Source organism: Scomber scombrus, chromosome 10 (assembly GCF_963691925.1).
Source record: "Scomber scombrus chromosome 10, fScoSco1.1, whole genome shotgun sequence".
NCBI classification, from domain to species: Eukaryota; Metazoa; Chordata; class Actinopteri; order Scombriformes; family Scombridae; genus Scomber; species Scomber scombrus.
In genome coordinates, this window is record NC_084979.1 from 20,460,013 (window position 1) to 20,474,419 (window position 14,407).

General features: G+C 38.9%; 1 protein-coding gene across 1 annotated transcript; it reads right to left on the bottom strand.

The window, feature by feature from the left end:
• Positions 1-131: 131 nt before the first annotated feature.
• On the bottom strand, positions 132-7,278 carry csf1b (colony stimulating factor 1b (macrophage)). The gene is made up of 9 exons (XM_062427710.1): positions 7,237-7,278; positions 5,438-5,557; positions 5,301-5,363; positions 5,010-5,180; positions 4,635-4,836; positions 4,412-4,548; positions 595-638; positions 462-496; positions 132-288 (listed from the first exon to the last, which is right to left on the bottom strand). The coding sequence occupies exons 1-8, from the start codon at positions 7,276-7,278 to the stop codon at positions 463-465; spliced, it is 813 nt and encodes a 270-aa protein (XP_062283694.1). The 3' UTR covers positions 132-288; position 462.
• Positions 7,279-14,407: the final 7,129 nt, after the last annotated feature.

The window sequence follows — 14,407 nt, forward strand, 5'->3', positions numbered from 1 at the left end:
GATAGCAAATGGAGACACATTATTCAACATAGATAAGTAGTGTAAAAATAAAACTTTTTTAGTGAATTTGAAAAGATACCTGCAATAGATAACACATAAACATAATATACATAGCATATTATTCCAAGTCAGGTCCATCTTTGCTCTCAGTCAAAGCGAAGCTTCCGATTAAACAGGTCAGCATGATACAATACACACGTTACTGATATGAAAACTTGCTTATGATGGAAAAAATGTACAGCTTTACAAGTCCTCCGTCTGCTGCTGCAGTGATGCGCTCTTTCCTGCCTGTGGAGACAGAAAAATACTTAAAATACAAATAATCTGAAGACGAATGTGCACTGCAGTCATACTTTACATTGAGCCTGGCACAAGTCTTAATTCAAAACGAATTGAATCTGTGTGAGTTTAGCTGTTACAACTGTCAATAACTCTTTGATGTAGGTTAAAAGGGTACCTACGTTATTGTGGCTCCATCTCTATGTCCTGCTGGTCTCTGCATTAATCCAGATGACAACAGTATGTATTAGGATGAGTTCAATCAACATAGAAATGCCTGATCATTTTTAATTTGATTTTACAATTTATTCTTACCTTGAGTTTTTATATGATCTTAATCTGTGAGGGATGTGGGTTTTCTGTTTTGGAAAGAGAAGTCTTCATGAAATCATACCAGTGGACACATATGGTGAGTGACTACAGGGTGGTTAACAAGGTAACATACATATTTTCTTAAATCTTGAAGCAGCTGAATTGCTTGCAAACTATGAGCTAGAGCTCTGACTGAAGAGAGAACAGGAAGCAGGCGAATAGCAGGGTTATGTGTAAAGACTGAGACCAAAAAACAAAATTGTATTTAGTCTTATTTTGGCAAAAGTATGACAGAGTTGGAACACACTGAGTGTATGAATGAACAGAGCAGATGTAGATTTTTCTGCAGGAAGTAGAAAAGTTTCTATGGGTGTTTCAATATGTTTTTCCATCGTGGAAACTTTATTAGTCCATCATAATAGCTGCTATGAATCCAAGCTAAATCACAGTCTCCATTCTGCTTAACAGAGAAACTTTTTAGAGCTAGCTTTCAAATTTACAGCAGGAGAGCGTCTCACACTAGGATGATCAGTTTTGGGGTGGGGTATCACTTTAAAGTACTTGGCAGTGTAATGTTTACGTTATTTTTTCTCATAGCCTGCAGACAAAGCAAAGCTAGATCCTGGTTACAAGGGGTCACAGGTCAGGAAATTGTGCAGCACCTAAGGGAATTCCAGGTATTTTCAAAGAGATGTAAGTCTGACCTTGGGTACTAAATAGAGCCGTATGTCTTGCTCCTGTTTGGACCTTCATGCAGTTTATAGGCTTGCTTCCAGTAAATGTTTGATATTAACATTGTGCCCAAAATGTGTGCAGATGGACAGAGTTCACATATGTCTGGCATGGTTTGCAGTTAATGGCAAAGATACAGCTGTGAAATATTTCATGGGGGCCCCTCTTGCTATACATTACGAAATAGCTCCGAATTTTGGTCCATCTGCCTTTGCATGGGAGACAGAATTCAACTAAACTGGCTACTTTTACTTTGTAGGATTTCTTCTTGCAAATATACCGAAAAACCAGCCGCATACAGTAATTACACAGTTAATTCACCTTACAGCCATTAAAGAATGATTGTGCATGTATAAATACAAATTAAAACAATTTAATGTGACATGACAATTAATTATGTTTGCTGATCCAGGCTTCAGGGTGCAAAAAAGGGATAAAGCAACTGATGCAAACATGCTGACTCTGAAGTTTTTAATTCAGGGGGTCAATGTGATTTGAACTGCACTTAAGTGCCCACAGAAATCCATCTATCCCAAACAACAACTTTGCCCAAAATGTTGTCCACTTACTCTTACAGTATTTTAAGACCCTGCATACTGTGACTGCAGTCACGCATTCACAGTGAGCACACAGATTATGTTAATCAAAGTCTAAGCAGGTCCTGTGCTAGGAGCCTGGGCCCTAAGGGGAGGTTTGAAGGGCAATATTTACCCATGCACTGTGGCGAAAAACAAGCAAGACAGTAAATAGAGTAAAAGTCATTGACTAAAAAAATACAAGAGCACACATGACTAGCAGCCTAAAAATATGAATCAGACATTCTTCCAAGTGGAGAATTATGCACCTCATCAAACCCTCTATCAATCTCTGTACACTTACTGCCAGACTTACAGCATCCCCTCAACTGTACTTTTTGTATGATGTCAGAATATGCAGTTAGCTTAACAAGGATGTAAATAGATCAATCCCACATGTGTCTGTATTCAGCAGGTTAAAGTTGAGTTAGACTGCTGTTTAAGCTCTGAGGGAATGCTGTGCATTAAATGGGAAATATCATGCACATTTCTAGATCTATATTTATATTCCAGGGATCTACTGGAATATCATTGCATGATTTATAGTTCAAAAGATTCATTATTTATCTCATACTGGCTCTTTTCAGTTCACTCTCTGTCTGAGACAGGAATGTCTAGCTTCTCTCTCTTTAAAGCCCACTCCTGACGAGCCTACTCTGATTCATTTAGATTCAGGTAGCTGCAGACTTCCACCAGCTCTGGAGGCTGCATTAACAATCTACTGTTGTTAATGCCTCCAGCTCCAAAAAAAACCCCCAACAAAAACACAAACAAACAAAAAAAAAACAGTAGTTGTACGATTTCACTTCTTTTTTTATTGTTCTTCACTCAAAGTTTCAGCTTCTCTATTACATCCGTAAATGTTTGAGCCAAAATCCAATCCAGAATATGTGAGTGGACAATACCAACAACACATGGAACAACCTCAGCAAAAAAGGCCAGGGAGCAGATGGCCACTTGTGGGCATGCAAACAGTCTGATATCAGTGTGACAGGGAAGTAGAGGTAACTTTGCAAACAAAGTGTTCAGAGCACGTTGAAGCCTAGACATTTGACTTTCAGGGAGCATTTTTATATCGATTCACCTCAAGTTGTGGAACCTTGACTATGTTTAACATAGAAATCTGGCATCATAACAGTATAAAAATAACAGAAAATCACAAAAAGCATGTTATGTCCCCTTTAATTGAGCTAAATACAGCACTTACATCACCCTATTATTGCTTCTGTGGCCATACAATTTGCTTGGAAGAATAAAAGCCTCAAAATAGTCATTTTACTGAGAAGAATCTTGCTATATCTTTACTCAAACTACTCGAAAAGAGATATTTGTTTGCCATTAACCCACCCACTTGGTGGAGCTTTAATGTCATTCTACGTTTAAAGTCACTGACGTAAGCCTTCTGCAGTTCTGGTGTGGCATAAGCTCTGCATGTTCATGTGGCACTACAGGCATTAGCAATACTCCTGCAATTACTTGACCAAATCGCTGGCCTCAGAATGAGAGTTAATCCCCAAGTTCATTGCTGTGGCTTCCCAATGCTCCTAAATATCTATCTGGTTGGCAGTACGCAGATGCAGAACACAAATTTCTCCACAAGCATTAATAAAATATAGCTTATCTAACCTGACAAGACAAACCCTAAACACATAACCACAGTCTTGTCTACCATCACCTCAGACATTTAGAGACATTCCCAGCTTTTATCAGTTCACACCATAACATGCACGTTCCTCACATCTCTAGTTGGCTTGTAAGCAGCTATGTGGGCATGTTTGATTTCCCCACAGACAAATTATTACAAGAGTACAAACTGTATTGTGATCAAATATAACTAAACCAAAGCCAGGTTGTAATTCAAGAAATTGATTCTGCTTTTTCCACTTTTTATCAAAACACCAAGTGTTTTTAGCTGGACTATTAGCATATTATTGCTTTCTAGAGAGTTTTTTATTTATTTACTGGGATTGAACTGCGGCTGGTACTGCTTCAGTGCTTTTATTTTATTGGGTTCCTTTGCTCGTACTACGTCTTTTTTCTCTTTCATGTTTTTACTAGGGTATAAAAGCATTGTTGTTAATCTAGTATGCATTTTGCAAAATAATTTACAATACATTGTTTTTTACATTGTAGATTTAGTCAAGGTTAATTATGTTAACTGAGACCTAATGAATGAGGACAAATGTGGATTCTGAGCGGCGGCCAGTTGAAAATCACTGCTCTGAGTCATACAACAAATAATATGGCGCCAATAGCCATATAAATGCACTGTTTTGAATTTACACGTTTGTGCATGTGCTGCTTTCGTTTTTAACTCTGGACTCCACCTTGTTTTGTTGTGCTCATTGTTTACCAGGAAGGAAAGGCTTGTACTTCTGCAAGAGGGAATGCCCCAGAAAGCACAGCCAGGCTGCCAAGGCCGACTTTATTGCAATATAACTGGAATGCATGCATGCATAAACTTTATTACCGCATATGTGATTTTCGAATCAACAAAACAGAAGCACTGGTACCTTTTGTGTGATGAGACAGTAGAGCGTGAGTATGAACAGCAGTCCTCCGCAGATGGAGGCAATGATGAAGCCGAGCTTGTACAGGTCTTTGACTGGTCGTGTCTGAGAAGCCTTCACTGACTTCCTGCCATAACTGTCTGTAGAGAACCATATGTGATTGTGATTTCACACGCTCACCACACTTAATTCATTGCAGAACTTTCCAAAAGGATGACCTTCCCACCTGTATAGTGTTGTGTGGTTGACTCTGTGGACAACTCTGTGGTGGAGCTAATGACTTCTGTGTATTCATGCTGGCATCTCCAGTCTACCGGTGTGTCGCTCGTCGTCACTAGCTCCCAGTAAACAGACAGCACTTCTGAAGCCCTCTGCAGTGCCTCTGAAGGAGACCCTCTGTAGAGCATTTCGAAACTCTCTGGCTTATCCTGCGGCAGATTCCAAGACACTTATCTTAAATATTTTCACGAGTATTGTAAAAGTTTTCCTGATTTATCTCCTCATGCTGGGCAGTTTCTCAAATCACATATTTCTTATATTATACATAATTCCTCTGTCTTGTACAACAGCCTGCAAGTTCAGAGCTCTGACATTCACTCACCTCAACTTCTTCATTTATCTGAGGCACACATTTCTGAGAGTAGATGTTAAGGATGAGAGCTCTCAAGGACTGAACGTAGCCATCATTGACTGAACCCCTGTTATATTTGAAGTGGGTGGTGAGGAGCTCCAGGATCCAGGGTAAAGCAGCTTTTACAAAGCAACATTTGCTCTGTGGGAAATCAGAGTGTGAGGTAACAAACATGAAAGCGTGAAACAGTTGGGAACATTTGGAAAGTTTAAATCAAAGGCTGCAGAAGGAAACAGTCACATAAATTAAAAGTTACCTTACCAAACTTCTCTGTTCTATGAATGTGTAGGTTATCGAGCACCCACTTCTCAACTGGTTATCCATCTGCAGAAACAACAGCGTTGTTCAGCCTATAATGTGTCAAACAGAAGTATTTCTAATGTTGTTTCAACACCTACCAAATGCCCAACTGTCCGCAGGTGCTCCCTAGTGATGGAGTGTCTGCATGGACCAGGGACCTCAGCCATAGTCAGAGGGAAGCTCAGGAACATAAGCACACACAGACACTTTACCTGCAACTGACACAACCAAAGATCATCTTCACCTCCTTCAACTCTTCGAGGAGGGGCTGACACAGACACGAGCATTTCCTCCCGGGAAAAGAGCACTAAATTATACATTCATCAGACATACTGTTAGTTGACCTAGACATTACTCAGCCTACTGAAGTAAATCATGCACGCCAAAACTGCCAAAGTAACTTTAGTAACCCTGACCTCCTGAAAGAACCAATCTCACATCCTGACTAACTATTTCAAGCACTCCACATCGCAGTCTCCCTAATTTGGTGATCCCTCCTAAATCCTTATACACTATTTTACAAGGAAAACAATGTTCAAAGCCAACTTAAATGTAATCTCCTTGTAACTGTGCTATAACAGTATAAGAGTGGGCATCTGAGTAAGTAACTTTTGCCTTTCCTTCCCAAATCTACTTTACAGCCCTCAGAAAAAAGTACAATGTTGCTCAGTTATAATAACAACAGCACTGTCTTTCTACCCCTGCACATTATTTTTGTGTTAAAGTTCTGCTATGCGACTTGGGTCCTGGTAAAATTTGGGAAATGTGCCTCTTTGCTGCGACACCATCACTGACGGATGTTTAACTGTGCTTGACCTCAGAGTAACCTAGCCAGGTGTTAGAGACCGAATCTGGTGTCCAGTTGTGGTCAAATTGTGCCCTCTAACATAGGAGCATGGCCCAGGAGAGCAACATGTCCGCACTTCTCTTGTAACTTATGATGCCTGCTACCAAGCACCTTTTGGCAACTGCAACAGTAAAATGGGCTCCAGATGGACTTTATCCTTCTACTCAGGATTAAAACGTGGTGACAAGCATATGTTTCTCACACTGGGGGCAAAATTTCCGCACTCCTTAATAATCATCCCCTTTACTCTCTTTACCTGTCAGTTTGATGCAATTTTTGCAACAAATAGTCAAGACAGATGCCAGCCAAACACTGAATTGAAACAATAAGACATGATCTATTTTTTGCCTCTTCGACTTCTGAGATGTATTAAGACACAAAAGACAATTCTTTGAAAGGCACAAGTGACGAGAAGTATTCTTTTCATATTTTGTTGTCTGTTCCTCATATACTGCTGGGCTGTACTGTTTATCTCCTAAGGCATTTGAATTATGAAATGTAAACTCCACGCAGCTCGTTTAAAGATTATGTGACATGATTTGCCATGAATCCAAGCTGTATGTGCATGCATTTCATTTCCAGGACCATACCAGGAAAAAAAAATCTTGGGCCACCCCAGTTTTAACTATAGAAGCAAATTTTAATAATTTGGTAAAAGTGACATTTGAAGGAGATGAGAAAAAGGAGAGCGAGACTTTACATGTGAGCTGGAAGACTATTATGTCAGCCTGGGACTGTTATTGGGATATTGGGAACCCACTTAATGACTGATAATGACACATAATCAAATTAATGTAATCTAATAAAACTATTGATGTGACTGGTATGTGGCAAATCCAGGAGCACATGATGCAAATGTCACCTATCACATGATTTGTTTTCTCCATGCTGTCCATGATATCTGTATGTAGGTCAGCAAAAAATTCTATCAAGCATTAAACTTCATTCACGGACCAACACAAGCATGCACTACTCTTTCTTGCGTTGCACAAAGACGGAGTCGGTGGTGAGCTTTTTTACTGCAATGATTATAGAAAAGTTCTCACCTACCTTAGCTTTGCTCTGAATCAGGGTAGACACAAGGATGGTCATCTGGTACGTGTGTGACAATGGAAAACACGTACCAGACTCCTCTGTCACACACATTGAAGCAAAGAGATCCTTTTCATATATTCAGTTCCACTCCACAGAAAAGAATTTGCTGTTAAGTAAATTTGACACTTCGTCATGTGGCGTTGTTCTTCAAAGCATTGCCTGATGTGCTCCTCCTGCACAGAGTGAGTTCAAACCGAGACTAACTGTCTCAGCTGACAGACAGCCCTTTTAAAGACCTCCCACCTCTCTTCTGTTTGACAAGATACAGCGTACTGGGCTCTACAGATGTGTTATAACAAATTGTTTTTTGGTGTTGTAGACTTGATAATGTTTTTTTTTTTAAACATTACTGGAAAGGGTCCTTGAATTAATTTTTTTGATTTAGGCAAAAGGAGCCTCTGGGTGCTTTTAGTGGGTACCGGTAACATCTGTTATTGTTCTTAAAAACCCTTTCCCCTTGAAAACAACATGCATTTAAAACACTGGTCCACATATGATCTCTCAGAATAACAGTTTTGATCAGGGGCCATGCCTCTTTGCTTTCCTCAGGGAGAATAAAGGCTGTGATCGAGTGGAACCGTCTGAATGAAAGTGAGGAAGAAAAATAAGATGGATTCGACACTCACAGAGAAGATCGGTAGATCACTGTGGGTTTCTGCACAGGCTGTCAGGGGCAGGTGATGTCTCATGCTGCTCGTGGAATCCTGAACTTGTTATTTTTATCAAAGTCACGTTGTGCAGAAAAGAAAGTCTCATTTATTGGGACAGTGGGTGTGTACTACTATTTGTAAGAACTGACCTAACCCGACAGAGAGAGAGAGACACACACACATAAGTTCACATAAACGCCTTTATGAGCTATTTTTGATGGGAAATTCTTCTCATAACAGATCAACGAACTCCAGCAGAGAGAGAGAAAGAAAAAAAACACTCGGCCTGGGAGCTATTAGCACAGGAAGTGAATTCCTACACTTTGCATTATAAACACATTCCTAAACCTACTGTTGTAAAGTCATGCATTTGAGTCATTTCTTGCTGTCATACTATGAAATGTACGGATGTCTCTTCTACTGTTTGATAATGTTCAAAACTGGATTAGTGGTGGAAAATAACAAAGTACCTTAATCAACCACTGTTATTAGTAGGTTTATGTGCCTTGCTTGAGTTTTTCCATTTCGTGCTACTTTTTACTTCTACTACATTTCAGAGGAAAATAATGTTGGTTGGACTCCACTTACAGCTTTTTTTTGTTTTGTTTTTTTTGCAGATTAATCTTTCACATACAAAACATAACAACAACAAATACAGCATCATGAAATTTTGAAGATTAAATGATCCAACAGTATGTATAGTAGTTAAAATGAGTTTTTGGTCAAACAGCAATAACATTAAAAAGTTGTTTACATGTAACGCCATAATAACGTACTGACAGACTCAGATCTGACCTTCAGCAGTCATATCAAATCAATCTCCAAAACAGCCTTCTATCAGCTTAATTACATGTCCAGAGTGAAGGGCTTTATGTCTCAAACAGACCAGGAGAAGTTGATTCATGCTTTCATCTCCAGTAGACTCGACTGTAACGGTCTTCTGACTGGACTCCAACAAAAAAGCATTAAACAACTGCAGCTCATTCAGAACGCTGCAGCCCGAGTTTTGACCAGAACAAAGAGATCAGAGCACATTACTCCAGTTCTAAAGTCTTTACACTGGCTCCCAGTCAGCTATAGAATAGATTTTAAAGTTATGCTACTAGTCTACAAATCACTGAATGGTTTAGGTCCAGAATACATGAATGACATGTTAGTAGAATATAAACCCAGTAGGGCTCTGAGATCTACTGACTCAGGTCAGATAGTGGAGCCCAGAGTTCAGACTAAACATGGTGAAGCAGCTTTTAGCTGTTATGCTGCACACAATTGGAACAAACCACCAGCAGAACTGAAATCAGCCCCAACTGTGAATATTTTAAAATCCAGGTTAAAAACACTTCTCTTCTCCTGTGCTTATGATTGAGCACTTTTAAAGCACTTTAAATTGTAATCTTTCATTTGCACTCTATGTCCTTTTAATGATTTTAAAGCATTATTTTATGCTGCAACCTTATATTTAATGCTCTATTATAGTATTTTATTTCTCTCTGTTTCTATGTTTTTGTACTGTGTTTTTATTATTAGTGTGTGTGTGTGTGTGTGTGTGTGTGTTTTATGTAAAGCACATTGAGTTGCCACTGTGTATGAAATGCGCTATATAAATAAAACTGCCTTGCCTTGCCTAATAAAAACATTTTTTGGAAGAGGCCATTTAGTATAATGATCACTCTTAATACTAATAGTAAATGTTGGTGAATACACTCCAGTACTTTTCCTAGGAAGTTAAGTTAAGTAAAAATGTATAAAATATTTTTACTTAATAAATACACTCAGAACTTTTACTTGTAAAATGTTTTTTTACACTGTGGTATTACTGCCTTTTATTGCTAATTACATTTTTATTGTCATCAATAACTCCAATAAAAAGCCCAAACCAACAGTCACATGATTCTACAAAAAAGTATTTCTTGTGTATCCAAAGTCTGATATAGGTTATTTTTCTGTGCCATATTGCTTCATCACCAGTGTTAGGCAGTAACAGTGATGTATTTTCAAAAAACAACATCACTGTACTGATCCCAGTAACACTGCATTACTTGTGGCCTTGTGAACCCCCCCCCCCCTGTTGACTTAGGCATTTTGGCAAATTATTTAAAGCCAACAGTCTCAAACTTAGGTTTTACGATGGACAGTGATTTTAAATTAGATCGGCAAATTAGTGCTGTGGTGAAGTCCAGCTTTTTTCACATTAGACAGCTGGCAAAGGTCAAGCCCTTCCTTGCACAACAGCACTTAGAAACAGTAATCCATGCCTTCATCACATCTCGGCTGGATTACTGTAATGCACTTTATTTTGGAGTCAGTCAGTCCTCCATCGCATGTCTCCAGTTGGTGCAAAACGCAGGCGCTCGCCTCTTAACTGGAGTACGTAAGAGGGAGCACATAACTCCCATCCTAGCCTCCCTCCACAGGCTGCCTGTGCATTTTACAGTCCATTTTAAGATTATTTTATTTGTTTTTAAATCTTTAAATGGTCTGGCCCCGCTTTACCTCTCTGAGCTCCTTCACCCCCACGCTCCTGCTCGGTGCCTCAGGTCAGCTGATCTGCTGCTCCTGGAGGTACCGAGGTCAAAGCGGAATTTCAGAGGGGATAGAGCTTTTTCTGTTGCCGCTCCAAAATTATGGAACGAGCTTCCTTTTGACATTAGACAAGCCTCCTCACTGTCCATTTTTAAAACTTGTCTTAAGACCCATTTTTATTCCTTGGCTTTCAACCGTGCATGAGACTCTGCTCCTGTTTTAGTGTGTTATGGTTTGTTTTTAGTTATTGTTTTATTGTTTTTAATTAGTTTTAAAAACAATAAACAATTATTTTAGTATTGATTTCTTGTTAATTGTTTTATGTTCCTGTGTTGTTTTATTTATTTGTGTACAGCACCTTGTTTCAACTGTGGTTGTTTTAAAGTGCTTTATAAATAAAGTTGAGTTGAGTTGAGATGAGTCTACCTGGGTAAATGGAGGGTTGATTTCAGTGTGGCATCTTTGTTCAGTTAACAAACTACTATAACCTCCTATATGCATTTTTTATTTCTCTTTGCTATTTGGGCTTATTGGAACCTGATAAGTATACAAACTAAGCATCATCTTTTGACATGATGTACTTTTAGAGAAAAATGATGTCCACATATGTGGACACTCGGTCTGAATTTCCATAAAAACACATCTGCGCATGCGTTGCGTATTGATATCAGCTAGTCCATGCAATATTTTCATGAAGAGCATCAATATCTCGGGAACCAATTGGTCAATTTGGATGGTTCACACCTCTAATGAAAGTTCACACCCTCTAGAAAGTAGTGCTGTTGGCTAAATCTGTCACAATGGCACAGTTCAACCACTAGATGGAGACAAAGACTGTGTGTTCACATTGAGGACGATGAGGCAGGCTATCTTCAATTCATCCCCCATGCCATGTAAATAAATGGAAACTGGCTTGACTTGTGTTTTGTTGAGCTGTAAATGGTTGTGCTGGCTCAATAGCTGAGCTTCTTCTGAACAAAACGGTGTGTCATATGACACCATGCTTGTTTAACTGCCCTGAGACGTTTTTCATTTATAGGGGGCGCTGTTGCCCCCACGGACGGGGGCTGTCGGGCCAAACTAAGTCCCTCTCTACACATACGTGTACATCATGTTTAGTGGCATACTAAATCGTTACTTTTACACATTTTTGTCAAATTTGCATGTCATGGCAAACTTACAATGCTTTTTATGCATATCTAAATCAGAATAAGCAATGAAATATGATTGGGCTTTTTACCTTGTCGATGTCTGTGTTTGGAGTGGCCCCGAACCTTCCCTTGTGCTCTCCGCTATTTTGAATTTTTCCTGTAGTGTGTTGTACTCTTCTGACACCACTAGATGGTAATGTAAGTGTCCACATACGTGACCATAAGGCCCCAGTTAAGCAGAATTAACGAGTATGTGGTAATATGACCCAAAATGTGATGTCCACGCATGTGTACGCCAGGTCTTAAGAGGCTAGAGGAGAAATGCGACTTTAAAAATATATACATGCTGGGTGTACTTAGCTCTATATCTTAGCTGGCTTGGTAACAGTAGCCATGGATTCATTCAAGGAGTCACCTAATGCTGGTTTTGTTGAAAATTGGAGGGTCTGTGAAGCTAAGGTTGGGACTTCTGGCTGTTTGTTTAACCACAAACATTTCATTTTCTATTTCTACAGGTGTTTAAAAACAAATAATGCAACATATGGGTGTGAAAGATTTTGAGTTGGTTAAAAGCCTCTTGGACAGTGCCAAAAATAAGTAACGAAAGAAGTAATATAGCGTGTTACTTTTGCTGCTAAGTAATAAGTTAAGCAATGTGATTACTTTTACAATGGGTAATGTGTAATCAGTCATTTTCAAGTAACTTACCAAACACATTACAATCACTGTAATTAATTTTGTGTCAATCACACATTCACTGTCATGCTACAGTAAATGTGTATTAATCCACTGCAAAAGATAGTCCCCAACAAAGGCTACTGTTTAAGTGATGTTTGCTAAAATAATGAAAGCTGTTTTAGGGAATTATTCCACCCTTTAATATAATGAAGGGTCAAAATGTGTCAAATCACAGAGCAATGCACCATAAAAACTACCAAGACAAAACTCTGTCCATTCAGCCATTTTTATTTGACAGTCATCTTCCATCTGTTTCAGAAGAACAATATTAGCATTTTCAGCATTGCTACTTGTGCCTCGGTTTTTCTGTTTTCAACCCGTGATCATAATGTTTTCTCTTCCATAGCACTAGAATAAGAACCAGAATAAAACTGCAGGGTTTCGAGTTATTGCAGCCCGTCCTCAGAAGAAAAAACAACAGTATGGAAAATTCAGCTGGCAAAAAAAGCCTATAAATATATTTGACTGTAAGTCACCATCTAGTGGCCGTTGTAATTATTACTGACGGAGTTCAGATGACGTCATTAAAAAGGTGACAAGTTTTTCATAAACAGAGATGATGGGTTGTGTGGATGGTAGATAGACAAATGGCAAAAAGTGAACTTTGCTGCAGGAAACCACTGTTATGCTTCCCGTCTCCAACCGCAAGTTGGGACAGTTTTAAAAAAATCGTAACTATGATTGTCATTGTATGTACTGTTGCCATGTCGACAAAAGTTGCCTAACTTTAATTAAGTAGTAATTTTAAACAATACCATGTTTCGAGTGAACATTTTAACCCAAACCACGATCTTTCCCTAACTTCAGAAACTGCTAACATTTCTGGAATTTAAGAATCTCAAGCTAGCCTGCTACTCCCTTTTGGAACAAAAACTCCCCAAATTGACATGACAAAAGTGCTGACATCTCAGATTAGGACTGCTTCTCAGTTCACGGAAATTTTTGGCATTTTGGGAAATACACTTTTTTGCTGACTTGGATAGTTAGATGAGAAGATTGTTACCACTCATACCTGTCTGTTGAATACGAATCTACAGCTGGTTAGCTTACCTTAGCACAAAGGTAGGAAAATGCCACCAAAAAAATTCTATTTATATTTATATATATAGTTGTTTGTTTAATCAAAAACTGAAGTGTCATGGTGTCACAGTTCAGCACATAACCCCAACTGAAAAACATATTGCCTTTTTAAATTACCACCTTGTATCTTGTTTATTTAATCCATGCCAAAAATGTTTTACTTTTTACAGGGGATAATGTTACAGACTATTTCTTGGTTGGCACCAATAGTCTGCTGTTTGCCTGGCAACAGTTTCCCTTAAAATGAAAAGTTGTTACCCCCTTCCTACCCATGGTGTATAAAGAGAACTAGATACAGCATCTGAGATGGGGCCCCCATCAATTCCTATGAAAGTTGATCAGTGGTGCATGAAGCCAAAAATTCTACTTCCTAAAAACAAACTATCCATGCCCTAAGGGCCCAATGCATCCATGGAGCATGCTATCTAAAGACTTCCGCCTGCTGAGACAGCTAACTTCTGGTTTACTCCTCTGGCTAACTTGAATGGGGATAAAGTTATTCAATTATGTGGCTCTTATAGATTTGTGATCAGACCACATGGATCAAAAGTATCCCCAGATTTACAGATGTCTCTTTCACAGTGAAAGTCTATGGGGAAAAAGTATTTTTGGAAGCAATAGCACCACTTGACAATATAATAACACAGTTGAGCTGCTATGTCAAATTGGCTTCAAAGTCGAGTGCTCTCCCTGTATCCAGTTCTCATTAAACATCCATGTTCCTACCATCTGGGCTTCATCTCCTTCAATTACATATTTGCCTGTATAGGTACCCATACATTTCTCATTTAAAAAATAATTGATTTCCTGTATATGCTAGGTAAATAATTACACTTGCAGAATGCTATCTAATGCATTACTGTTGTAGTGTACAATGTTTTGCCTTCAGACAGAGCAAGGCTAGCTGTTTCACTCTGCGCCCGGTCTTTATGCTAGGCTAATGTGCTGCTTTATACTGAGTGGACATGGGAATCTTCTCCTCTG